General features: G+C 36.9%; 2 protein-coding genes across 2 annotated transcripts; both read right to left on the bottom strand.

Annotated features, from left to right (window-relative positions):
* Positions 1-1,235: 1,235 nt before the first annotated feature.
* Positions 1,236-2,539, bottom strand: LOC127803478 (RING-H2 finger protein ATL80-like). Its single transcript, XM_052339720.1, has one exon. It carries the CDS (start codon positions 2,194-2,196, stop codon positions 1,633-1,635), a length of 564 nt encoding a protein of 187 aa, XP_052195680.1. The 5' UTR covers positions 2,197-2,539; the 3' UTR covers positions 1,236-1,632.
* Positions 2,540-2,872: 333 nt separating this feature from the next.
* On the bottom strand, positions 2,873-11,358 carry LOC127803477 (MLO-like protein 10). Its single transcript, XM_052339719.1, has 15 exons — positions 10,924-11,358; positions 10,335-10,392; positions 9,954-10,153; positions 7,998-8,114; positions 5,706-5,766; positions 5,509-5,597; positions 4,959-5,033; positions 4,779-4,867; positions 4,603-4,652; positions 4,461-4,501; positions 4,211-4,384; positions 4,064-4,099; positions 3,869-3,936; positions 3,711-3,771; positions 2,873-3,547 (listed from the first exon to the last, which is right to left on the bottom strand). The coding sequence occupies exons 1-15, from the start codon at positions 11,050-11,052 to the stop codon at positions 3,143-3,145; spliced, it is 1,653 nt and encodes a 550-aa protein (XP_052195679.1). The 5' UTR covers positions 11,053-11,358; the 3' UTR covers positions 2,873-3,142.
* Positions 11,359-13,146: the final 1,788 nt, after the last annotated feature.

Here is a 13,146-nt window from a genome sequence, read left to right as displayed (position 1 = left end):
TGTTTGTGAATTGAAAGCACAAAAATTAAATAAAAGCAGAAACTAAAATTATAGTTTAGTCCAGCACTTTTTTTTATTTTTCATTTTCTTACTAAATAATATCCATCCAATCAATAAAAATCTTGAGTTAAAAAAAATGTTTTTAGAAACAAACAGTATAATCATTCTGTCTCAATGGATTATCGATTTGGAACGCTCGTGTGTGTGTGTATATATATATATATATATATATTGGGGTGGGGGGGGGGGGGGGGGGGGGCGGCAAGTACAAAGGTTCGTACGCTACCCTTTTAGGAGTATGGCTTTAGAAAATTGCCCATAGCTATAGCCTATAGATTAGACGAGATAAAAATTGTCGAGATTGTTGTGGAAAGTGCAGTTCTTTTAGGTAAATGTTTCGGTGGGTGAGGCATTGTGTCTTTAACATCTGAAGCATGTACTTTTTTGTGCCTTACCTAATGGGCGTATACATTTTTTAACTTTGATCAAAACAACTTATTTAAAGCAACCAACCTCACTTAATATACAAGGTTAGGAATAAATTGATTGAACTTTTTAATTTATTAGTATCATTAGGTACTAATGGTTATATTATTTAACTTTTTTTTTATAGATTACCCTTGCATTGTTCTTATATTATATAAATAATACCACCAGGTAACAAGGGCTTTACATATTCTCAAATATATTTCTTTTTTCTATGTAGTATGGGTTCTTAGTAGTTTTTTTTTTTTTTTTAAATAATCCCATACATGTAGTTAATTTTAACAAAATTTTCCTACTAGTGTTTTTAAGTTTTATGATTTTGAGCCCCCCCCCCCCCCCCCCCCCAAAAAAAAAAAAAAAAAAAAGAAAGAAAAAGAAAAAAACAGCCAAACGGAGCCTAGGTTTGTTAGTGTAGGCTGCTTAAGCTTTAAGATAACTCTCAACTGGATCGTCTTCGTCTCACTTTGGTGCTGCCCTGTCACTTAGCTGTCCACCGCCCGCAAGTGATCCTTTTTCTTAATTAAAGAAGAACATAGAAATACAAGATGAAAAATGAAGTATTAATTTGTCAGATGATCCGTGACTCTTTTTATCTGTTTTATTTTCTGGAAAATATTTAAATTTATTTCACCACCTAATCTTTAATCATCGGCCTAAAAGAATGTAACAAAACCAACCTAACGACATTTTTTTGCATAAAGTATAAAAAGAAAAAAAAGATGGTTTTATGTAGTTTTTATTTTCGAGAAATGCTAGGAAATTATGAAGGAACCGCAGGGGAAAGAAGGATTATGTGCAAAAAATTATCAAAAGGCTGCTACGGATGATGTCCCGTTATCCCCTGCAACTGTAGTCGGAATTAATTTCACTGGAAGAAGTTAAAAAAAGCCAACTGTTCCCGTTTTTCTCATCTACCAAATGAAGGTGATCTCTGTACACAAAAATATAAAAAAAAAAAAAAAACAGAGAGAGAGAGAGAGAGAAGCGACAATTACAGGGAGTCCTCTGCAACTGCAAGTACCAGACAAAAGCAGAGCTGAAGCAACACATGGAAACGGAATTACTTTGCTTCCCTTTGCTGTCACGGGCCGGCCGATCCACTCCTAGTCTCATAATTGGATCCGGTGTTAGTTTCCGATTGGCCGATTAAAACGGTAAGAAACCACTGGTCGAGCCGCCGGCCTCTTCTCTCGCCTTCAGCTCCGCCTCCGTGGAAACCACCGGCGCCGGGAACTCGCCGCACTTGCCGCACCTGGTCGAGACGACGAGGATCTGGCGGCACGACGGGCAGGACGAGTGCGATCCGAGCCAGGTGTCGACGCAGACGGCGTGGAAGCCGTGGCCGCACTGCGGCAGCACGCGGATCTCGTCACCCTCAGCGTACTCCGCCAGGCATATCGCGCATTCCGCCCCTCCGCCGCCTCGGCCAGCCGCTGCCGCCGCCTCGTCGTAGGTGAACTTCGGCAGCGCCTGGAGCACCTTCTTCTTCAGGCCTTTGCTCGGGGCGGCGCTGGAGGACGCCGTGTTTTGCCGCATCCAGGCGCAGCGCGCCACCGCGATGAGGCCGATGACGCAGATTACGGCGCACAGCAGCGCCGCCAGGATCACCACCAGGTCTGACTCCCCAGCCACCGGTCCCGGAGGATCCGCTGCCGCCGACGAAGATGAAGATGAGTTGAAGGAGCCGAGAAATCTAGGTGCACGAGCCATGTCTGCTGAGAGAGAGAGAGGGAGAGAGAGGATTTTTTGGCGGGTAATCCGTACCTAAGTTGTAACTGTAATAAGACGTGAAAGTGTAAAGTGGTACCAAGGGGCGTGGGGGTGGAGTTTATATATATATATATATAGATAGATAGTGGTAATACGAGGAGTGAAGTGGAAATGCGGAGTTGTAGATTGTAGTGGTAGGACAGACACAGTGGAGCCTCCTCTCATCTCATAGCTAGCTATTTAGCTAAAGCTTCTTCTAGGATGGAATTTGCGTGTCATGGAGATTTGGTCTTATATATGAAATTAGACAAAGCGGATGTTTTCCATTTTTAATTATTTATTTTTTGTATGACTTCTAATTTGGGAGAGATTTATAAAAGTTCAATTTTATGAAAGGGATCATCAGATAATCTTGCAATTTTATATGACTTTCCCTTATTTAATAAATTATTATTATCATTTGCTATAACTAGCTTCTACTATAAGAATTAATGCTGGAAGTTAATCAGTCACTGAAACTCTATTTATTTTTGTAATTCTTTCTTTTAAGTCATTTTATTCAAAATTGATTTGCTTCAAAATAATTTGATACTGAAAAGATTGGCAGCAGCAACAGCAGCAGCTTAGAGGGTTGGTTATTGGGGGTATACACTACTACTACTACACTGACTTCACCTAATTCAAGTCTAATTCCATTATTATTATTATACAAACATTACCTAATATAAATATTGTGTGTTATATCAATACAAGAAAAATAACAACAGCTACAGCTACGGCTACCCAAAAAAGCAAAAAATAATATATGTAGATCAAGAAGAAGCATATATGTCAAATCAAATGTACAAGAAACGCTGCTTGAGCCAGCCTGCCTGCATTCCCACAACTAGTTAATTCTTCCTCGAAATGCAGCAGCAAAGCAATAATAGATTCACCATAACTCTAGTTAATTCTTCAATGAAGCAAGCTTCGCGAACGAGAAATCGTCCTCATTTCTGTGTTCATCTCCGGGATGGTGTGCGCCTGTTTCGTGCGTCTCTTCATTATCATGCTCAACTCTTACAATCAAATCTGCCGTGTCTGATGCCGGTGATGGCGGATCTGTTTCAAAGTCTGACGCTTCGCGGTCTTCTTCGTAGCGGGTCGAGTGACCGGTGGTTTTGAACCGGTGGAGCGCGGCGCCTGATGAGGGGTGCAAGGTTGAGCTCATTGAAGGCGTCCGGCTTCCCGCCAGGGTTCGGGCAGGAGACTTCCCTCCCTTCTCGTGCCTCTTCTTCACTCCCTTATGCCACATCGTCAAAGCCTTGGATGTTTGTTCATCAAAGATGGATTTCTTCATATGTGAACCCATCTGCAGAGCAGTTCCACAAACCAAATCCCAAGCTTGTTATAATAAGTTTCTCCACAATAACGACAAACGAACAACAACATATCAACTCAATCGTCTTAATCCCCACTACGTGCTATAATTGCATTCTAGTTCACCACTCAATTCCATTTAGCAGAGCAAGTACCTGAGCTATTAGAGCATAGAGAGGAAGCGCAATGTAGCTGCACAAGAACAGGACTCCAAACCTGTGAAAACCGGCAAAGTTCATTCAAGGTCAATTCTCGAATAAGATGACTATTTGAATTATAAAAAAGCATAAATTATGGGACCAATAAATCTCACCCTAAAGAGATTTTGATGATTACAAGCTTGAAGTTATCGTGGAAGCAAGAATTCAGCCCAAACTCATACTGCGCATAAAGAATTGTCCGTGATGATTGTTTGCTAGTCATAACTTGTAAGCAAGGATAAAAACGATAAATGGAAATATCATCAGATTTTGACAACGAAGATAAGAGGGAGGGAAATAGTCGTTACCCATATCCAGAAGAAATATGTTATCTGGAAAGCGTTCTGCTCTAAGCATAAACCAATAGTATATTAGTCGATAACAAAGATTGGGATTGGGGGAAAACACAGAAGGAATGCCTGGGCGCCATTCCCCATGGATGAGGAAACTTGTACCTGAAACAAGGCGAAGTGGATGAAATGGAGAACTAACTGGGGCCGACCAAACCAGAAGTACTTGTCCGAGCCTTCCACAAGAGGGATTCCTTGGACCACCGCATGTCTATCAGTGATCTGAATAGCCATCCTAGTCAAAATAGCTTGGAGCTTCGTCCCAACAGCTAAGATTATCTGCAAACAATCAATTTGATCAAAACTTGTCTTCTCTATTAGTTAAAAAGTGGCTGATTTAATGAGGATTTCTTACCACCAGTGGAATTAAGGATGCCCAAAACAATGCTTGCCACCCTGAAAGATATATGATGGTTTTCAATACAGAATCATAATATATAAAGCTGGAAGTAAACTATTTTTAATTTGAAAAGACATCTCTATGATGAGTTCCTTACCATTAACATTCAGGAGCAAGAAAATCACAAATGCCGCCCATAAGACTGGACTGCGAACATCATGAAGAAACTTCGCATCAGGAGTTTGGATTCATGAGCTTTATGACTATAGGCAAACTAAATCTCGAAAGCATACTTTAACTTCAAGAAATAAAAGCTACAGAAAAGAATATTACCTGACTCCCATAACTATCTTAAAGTCATCCTCCAGTGATCTTTTAATATATTTTTGGAAGTTAAATTTACTGCCAGGAGCCAAATGAACCTAAAAGAAACAGTACCATTAGGTGGAGGGGGGTGGAGGGGACCAAGAAAAATTAAAAGTTCTTGCAGATTTTTGTCACTAGGAAACTCACACTGATAAATCCATTGCGCAAGGTCAAGTAGTCGGACTTACTAACGGACTTGAAAAATTGTCGAAAGAAGCATCCCTGTAAGTGATAAGATTTTGCCACAGTTAGCTCACACAAATTTGATTATCTGATATATGATACGTGATCCTGAGTGCTTCAACCATGACGGAACTAACTCAGAAGGCCCAATCCATTTAAGACTGGTAGAATGCCTTCCTTAGCATAATGTTATCTATTTTAGAGACCAATTACTCCACATGGAAGATCATCCATCAAGTAAGCTGGAAGATACCATTTTTACTTCTACTATAAATTGAATAACTATACTGAAAGAAAGGACATAAACAAAAGTGAAAAAGGAAGTCCGTGCATGAGACTCCTTGCTTTGCAAGATTGAAGGAAGGTCCTATTTGTATGAAGCCTTTCCCTCTTTTTTTTTTTTTTTCCAAAGAAGTTTTTTCCACCGCTCAAACAATTGACCTTTCAGTCACAAAGGAGCAACCTTACTATTAACATCAAAAGGACAAAAGCAATTCAGAGAAGAACATCTTACCACATAAAAGAAGAATGGAATCCTAGTCCAGAAGCTTGTATGGGCTCTCACAAAAGATGTCTCATGAGTAAGCCTAAATCTTAATGGATCTGCACTAGCCATTGGGTAAGAAAGTTAATGAGAAACCCATGTTGATGACCAAGAAACATAAATTTTCAAACTACAACAAAAACTATTTTTTGGTCATTCGAAAATACCAGTTGAGAACTCGTAGTCATGGGATGAAGTCTCTTGTTCCCAGTGCTTCCACCCACGAATCTGCACACATAGCATTCATCAGGTAACTAAAATGCATTCACCATAGAATCAATCCAACATTTCTATAGAATGGATATCAAACTTGTTGGGATGTGATACCCAACAAGTCCAAGGCGATGATGCTAAAATAGGGTAAGTATAAAACTATCATAGGCTTCAGCCTGAGATTGATAGATTTAAAGGTCTAAACCCACTTATAGGAAGCCCGATAAGAAGATAGTTCAAATAAGTTTATCTTGTTTGTTGAGGAAAGCGGGCTTGGCCCAGTTGCTCAAAACAAAAACCAAGCCCAACCCATTTTGCTAGCTACCCTATCTGAAGCCCATTGTTCTCCTTGTCTTTACCTAGCCTATTAGCCCATCACTCATCTCTATTAGCCTATTTGAGGTTGCTGGAGACTTGGTCGTCGCCATTCAAATTCAGATTTGTTTTCTCCCTTTTTTCCCCTCACCCTCATCTCATCTCTTCCGGATACCTAGGGAGCTTATCCTCATCTTTGTGAGTTGCTATCTGGTTCTTCAATGGGTTATCTACATATATTGTTTGTGGGGTGGTTTTTTGAAAGGGGCGAGAAAAGAGGGTGAGAGAGATAGCCGAAGAGGAGAAATTGAGTGGCTGTTTGTATTCGTTCTCGGGTCGGGGTTATTTTCTTCCGATTTGAGTTCAATCTGAGGCTGGTTTTGGGTTTTCCTTGGGACCGATTCTTGGCTTTACCTTAGTGGGTTTTGGACCGATCGATTTGAGCCTTGAAGCCCCACCTTCATCTCCTCCATTGCCGGCGATTTGTCGGAGCACAACAGGGAGTTTTTTGCTTTGATTTTTCGGTTTGTTGTTTTGATTTAACTCACTGTTTTTGTGCATTTTTTCTTCAATCTAACTTGTGGGTTTGTGGATTTTGGGAGACATTTTTCACAAAATTAAAGGGATATTAGCGAGAGTTGTCACTTTCTTTCAGAAGGCACAACGAATTCCAGACCTTGGGCTGGTTTAAACTAGTTCTCTTTCTACCATGGGAGTCTGGTTCAGGCCATTCAAAGAAAACCAAAGCCGCAGTCTAGCAGGCATAAAAAATGAGATTACTGAATTAAACTCTGCACATTGTGTCAATTAAATTCAGCTTGAGTCCCCTTTGGTCAAGTTTTTCAGGTGATAGTAGGTCTGACAGGCTCTCGCAAATTATACAAGTTCAGTACTGTTCCAGTCAAACTAAGATGACTGATTAAAAACCTGTTTTGGGATTGTTCCACCTCAAAACAAGCCAAGAAACTTAACTTCAATCTAAACTTGAACTAGCAGGAAACCAACTCATCGCCACTCATTCGTGGTCCTCCCATGTGACCTTTAACTATGATGCTAGAAATGCCATTTTGTCAATTCATAGAAAAAGCATATCAGTCAGGCATCTCTTAGCCATGCTAGAAAGATGATCCAATAAAAAGCACTGCTATGACCCACTAACTTGAAAACAAAAGCAAAAAGCATTTTGATAAGACAAGACGCATCAAAGGTCTTATGGTTCTTTGACCGCTATGAATCTGAGGCACTTATATATCTGGGCACAATAACTTTCAAGATATCTGGACACAATATTTTGTTGGCGACAACAAATGAAAAAATATATATATATATATATGGTTGAATATACTAACATTTTTCTCATTTTATCATCACCAATACAGTTATAATATATCAAACCTAGTAAAATACACTTTCCACGTTCTAATTGGGGAAAAAGAAGTGATAATTGGCTAGCTAGAATCCTTGTAGCTAGTCTCACCTAGTGGATTAAGGCTTGGTGTGGTGTGACTAGTGTCATCTCTAATTAGGGAAACAAAAGTGTGCAAAGAAGAATCTTAACATCTATTTTACATCGTTAAAAAGAAAAAAAAGAAGAAGAAAGAAATCCAAAAGAAGATTAATTAATAGGTACTGCAATATTTTCATATTATTACCATTGTCATTTTACACCATGTTTGATTTGTGTATTAAGCGTTCTCCAAATTGTTTGGTGCTAAAAAAGTCAAAGGGCACATTTAGACAAGTGTTTAACATGTGCCAAATGATTTTCAGTGTCTAACAAGGACATGTCATCTCTTGGAAGTGGTGCTGCTGCTTATCTAACCCAAGCCACACTACCCTAACGTAACACAGCATTTAAATAGCATTAATATTTCCAAGCATAACAACCAGAAGGTTCAGAACAAATGAAAACTATCATATTTTAAACTTACCTTCAGACGTCCCAGGGCCATTGTGATAGCACTGTATACCACATGAAAGACTGCTAAAAAGAATATGAGGATGTGTAACTGGTGAAGTCCCTTAACTGTTATCAATGGCTCCTGCCCCTGTTGGAAATATTTGGATTAGTTCAAGGAAGACTATGTTGAATTTTTTTATCTCATCCCACGAGAAGTTATGCATCACAAGGATCCTACCAAAAGTAGTTGAAATGGTAAAGTTAATGGGAAACAATAAAAAACACACATAAATTTAGGTAAACAAATAAAGGAGTGGGAAGCTTTGACTTGGTCTAAGTGAAATTGATCCTGATTACTCAGACAATGTCGCCAGATATATATTCAAATAAATGTAAAAAATTGGTCCCTAAGATTGCATTCATGCCTTTACCTAGAAACATTTAAAAGATGTTAGAAGACAAGAGTACAAACTAGGTTCATTGCTTCAAGACTATCAAGAGTTTAGAGCCATAGATGGTACTAATATCATTTGATCCAGGGCTTCGAAAAGGCACCAATTTTTGGTGTTGATCAACTTTTAATGATGACTCCATATGGATAGCCTTTTCACATACTTGCTTTAGGATCCTTCAAACAAAGTACTGATAGATTGACCAGCTTCTAAGAAACATTAGTTATACTACATTCAGAATCTTAATTAATCACAGCCATAAAAAAGTTTTAAAACAATCAAGGGATTTCACAGGGTCCAAATTTTTTTCAATATGTCTTTAAATGAATACATATGAAGGGATTTCACAGGGTCTAAATCTAACAGTTTTGAGCGGGCGGCTGATGCAAGGAAATATGAGGTCTCCAAAAATGTTGCCTGCATCGCGTCAAACTGAATTGAAGCCAATAATCTGTTATGCAGGAATAAAAGTTTTAATCGAAGTCATTATTAATGAAGGAACTACCATGTCAAGCAAGTTGATGGATTCTGAAGTTTTAGTTATCAGTTATAGAAGCCAAGGAGGAGGAAACAGTGGTCATGTTCCCTGAGACTTATAATGAGGTTTTAAATATTTGTTGCTTCGTATTCTACCAGGTCATGTCATATGATGCCTAAATGATTCAACATCATGATGGTTATGATCATAAAGCTACCATACCCTACCTAACCGACCATTGACATTACTGCTCTCTCATTAATCATAAGAACAGTTATCTATCAACATATAGATGAAATAATATCTGGAACATTTTATCTAGAATGTCCTGAATATTAATCGGGAATTAGTAGCTACTTCTGCCTGGCTATGCTTTTCATCAGATCCACATTTCTACCTGATTCATGCTTGTCAGGAATTTACAATGAGGTTGAATCACACAATTCAAAGGTTTAAAATTAGAATTCAGTTGTGCCACATTTTATGGGCATGCTTTTAGACTTTCCATGAATCGATCTGTAACTAGATGGTTTATTCATACCAAGTCCAAGTGTGTGTCTCTCAGATGAGTGGGATAGAGAAATTGGAGAGAGTAAAAAGGGGGGAGAGTTAGCAGGAAGATTATGTACAGCATGTGTGAATTACATATGCCCCCTTCAGTAATATGTAAAATATTCATTTGCAGAGATGAATCACTATTTCTGTTGGATATTTTTGGGAACATAAAACCTACAGTGGCTATAAAGTCAGGCAGTCCCAAATTGAATAGTGGTCTAGGGTTTCCCCAAATTTATACATCCATTAATTCCACCATGTTATAATGCATTGGTCTAGAAAGCTTTAGTTTGAGGCAACAGAAACAATTTAAAATAACTGGCATCACATACATGACTCCGTTCAATAGCTTTAATTGGCAAAAGAATGAAATAAAAGGAAAATATATATGCCCATCAGTTCTTTTTACTCTTTAGTCTTTCTAATACTACTACTAAAACCATATACTGAAGTTAACCAAGCAGCTTATAGTTAACATGAAGCCATCAATAGGAATACTTACTTTTTTGCAATTGGAACTGCTTTCAGTGGCTAATATTCTGTGCTCATACCATAAAAGCCTGCGCTGATGTTCCTCTGACTCGCTCCTTTTTGAAGGGCATGGCAACATAGAATCAGCAACCTTAATGGGAATACAGATTTTCGCAATATAAGTCTGCCCAAATGTCAGGAGTAGAGAAATGAAGCCAAGAATCATCAACTCTGCAGATTTTTTTTTTTTTTTAAAAGAAAAAAGTCAGCAAGGATTGCTAAGTTTTTGTTCAAATTCCAGAAACCCCGAAAAAATGACAACAGAATTTAAGAAAAGAAGTTCTAAACGAGTTCATCATTGAACAGAAAAGGAAATGGCACCCTTTTCATTTGTTGTAAACTGTTTTCTCACCAGCTTTAACCTTCTCCAAAGCTTCAAACAGAGCCTTCTTGTGCCTTTCTGTAAACCACTGTAACAGAGATTTCACTGTCAGTACGGCTAGGTTAATCAGAAGAACCAAGAAAGCAAGAACCTCAAACAAACCCTTTAGCCCTTGCCCGAATTACGCTACAAGATCCAAGGAAACTAAAAGTCAAATAATCCAGGAAACAAACAAAACAGACCAAGAAACCCAGCAGAACAAGAACTAAATCAATTGTCTGCACACAGCCTCCATACTCTTGCTTCAAAGATTAAAAACTACCACAATTCACAAAGGCCAAAGTAAAATTAGCTCAACCAGTAAGCAGATGGAAGGAAGATCCATTCTTAGCCTTCCAAATACCCCAAAATTCTCGGCACAGGAAACAGAAAAAACCTTAAACAAACTAATTGGGGAAAATAACACACCGCCAAACAACTTAAAGAAGCTAATGACTTCCCAGAAACCATCATATGCCGACACAGAGAGATTAAGAAGAAACAAAAATTCTGGAGCAGTAACAGTTGAATCCTACGGCGGGTGGGTTTAACTTAATTATTTTAGTGTATTATCACGTACCATTCCAATTTTGTGAAGGCTCTTCTCCAAGACAATGGAAATGATGATCATGACCGCACAGACACCAGCTACTGCCCAGGTTGCCGTCTGATCAAGCTCCCTAGATGAGCTACTGCTATCTCCCGCCATTCTTGAACTCTTCTCCAAAAACAACACTCACCCAGATGCACAAATACGCCTATGAGTTGAAATTCAAACTGGGTTTTGGAAGATTTGAGCTGCAAAGTTAAATAGAAGAGAAAACTTCGCTTTAAGGAAGAGGGTTTCCTGCAACTTAAATCTGCAGGTTGAGAGTTCAGACGACACGGAGACAACCGTATTGGAAGAAATTTTTGCCCTGTTCTTGGATGAAAAAGGGACCCTTGAGGCTACGACGTAAGAGGAAATGGTTGACTGGCTGGAGACGAAGTCACAGACCGTTCAAGGTACCAGAGACCGTGTCACACACTGCTCACTGCAAATATTTATTGTCCATAAACAATTAATTACTCGTATAATGGGCTGTTTTGTGAAAAATATTTTTTAGTTTGTTATTTCTAATATTTCATATAGTTTATAGTTTTTATGAAATGAGAAATTTGAAAATGCCTTCAAACGTTAGAATTATAAAAAAATTGAAATGTGTGTTCAAAAAGGAGAGATTTTTATAATTTTCGTGTTTTAGAAATTTTCTAATTCTAATGCAATTTCGGAGAATCATATTTTATGAATCTTTATTTTTTATTTTATTTACAAAATATTTAAACATGCTGTGTGATATTTTATTTTTAATGGAGTAATTCTTTAGAAAATTAAAACGATTTCTCGCCACTAAAAAAAATAGCACGACTACTTATCGTTTATTTATTATTATATATCTTTCTCATTTAAAAATCTCTAATTAAGGATGATAATGAATTTTAGCTCATCATTTAAAATTAAAATAAATGCAAAAATTAATATGTAAACTTCAGAGTTATTTAAAAAATAGGTAAATGTCACCTAATTATATATTTAGAATTAAAATATATATATATAATTGAGATATAGATATAAAGCTTATTTAAATATGTATTGAAATAGGTATATCTATACTATTATATACACATATGTTTAATTCCCTATCAATAAAGTAATTTTTAAAAAGACCCCTTATATATTTTAGTTTTAAGGGTGAACATTTGGTTGGATTGAAAATTCAAAAACTAAATAGATCAAACATAATTTACCAATCAAATTGAATAAATCGAACAAAACTTTCGATACAGTTGATTAACTGAACAAATTGAAATTTAAAGAGAATATATATTTTTGTTTCTTAACTTAATCGAGCGAAATGAAAACCATGATATTTAGTCAATAACAATTCAAAATACCAATAATTCTAAGTAAAATAAGAAAAAATATCAAATCAAATTATGTTATAACATTCAACCAAAAAAAAGTTGAATTTTAAGAAAATTTTAAATTAAGATATATCATTTCGATCGATTTACTTAGTCATTGAAATAAACTAATAGAAAATTTTAAAAAAGATAAATCAAACTGTATCAAAAAACTAACCGAGACGAACCAACAAATTAAGTCAATTCAATTGGATTAATCCAAAATTTTAATCACCCCTATTTGAGACTATAACACCTAAAAGCCTAGAGACAAACCCCATGCATGCAAGCCTGATTCATTTTAAATTTCTTCATGTTATGTTATTTTCTTCAACACACCTTCTGGTAGATTCACTAAATTGGACTCTTTTGAAGACTAAGTATTAGCAATTCTAATTCTACTTTCTAGAATAGCATTGATTTTCTCTTTATACCCAATGATATTTGACTTTATTAAATAAATAAATAAACAAACACCCAAATTCAATGTGCTTATTGCAGTATTATTATAACTATCTTCAGGTTATTAATAATAATCTGTTGCTGTTGGGATGTTTAACTTGGCCATTCCACAGTCAAAGATCAATTTGGCCTCCTCTACAATGAGTTCTTATAATAATTATATTATTATTATTATTATTACACTAATTAAATGTGTGATATAATGAATGAGATGTTTTATTTTATATATATAATATAATAATAAAATTTGTATTTGTCTGTCTGTCTTCTTCCTTTATCTTCTGTTGACTGCATGAGAGAGAATAGAAATTATATTACATGGTAACTGAAAGAAGTGGAACTGACGCAATTCGGATTTAGTAATTAAATTAATTAATGTCGTCGGCCACATTGAACA

The sequence above is a fragment of the Diospyros lotus genome, chromosome 6 (genome assembly GCF_014633365.1).
Source record: "Diospyros lotus cultivar Yz01 chromosome 6, ASM1463336v1, whole genome shotgun sequence".
In the NCBI taxonomy this organism is placed as follows: domain Eukaryota; kingdom Viridiplantae; phylum Streptophyta; class Magnoliopsida; order Ericales; family Ebenaceae; genus Diospyros; species Diospyros lotus.
This window is presented reverse-complemented; position numbering and strand designations above follow the sequence as displayed.

Coding starts and splice junctions, on each gene's coding strand:
- LOC127803478 (XM_052339720.1), bottom strand. CDS start 2,196: ATGGCTCGTGCACCTAGATTTCTCGGCTCCTTCAACTCATCTTCATCT.
- LOC127803477 (XM_052339719.1), bottom strand. CDS start 11,052: ATGGCGGGAGATAGCAGTAGCTCATCTAGGGAGCTTGATCAGACGGCA. Junction 5,767..7,997: donor TGGCCCTGGGACGTCTGAAG/GTAAGTTTAAAA, acceptor CTATGTGTGCAG/ATTCGTGGGTGGAAGCACTG. Junction 4,868..4,958: donor TGCGCAATGGATTTATCAGT/GTGAGTTTCCTA, acceptor TGTTTCTTTTAG/GTTCATTTGGCTCCTGGCAG.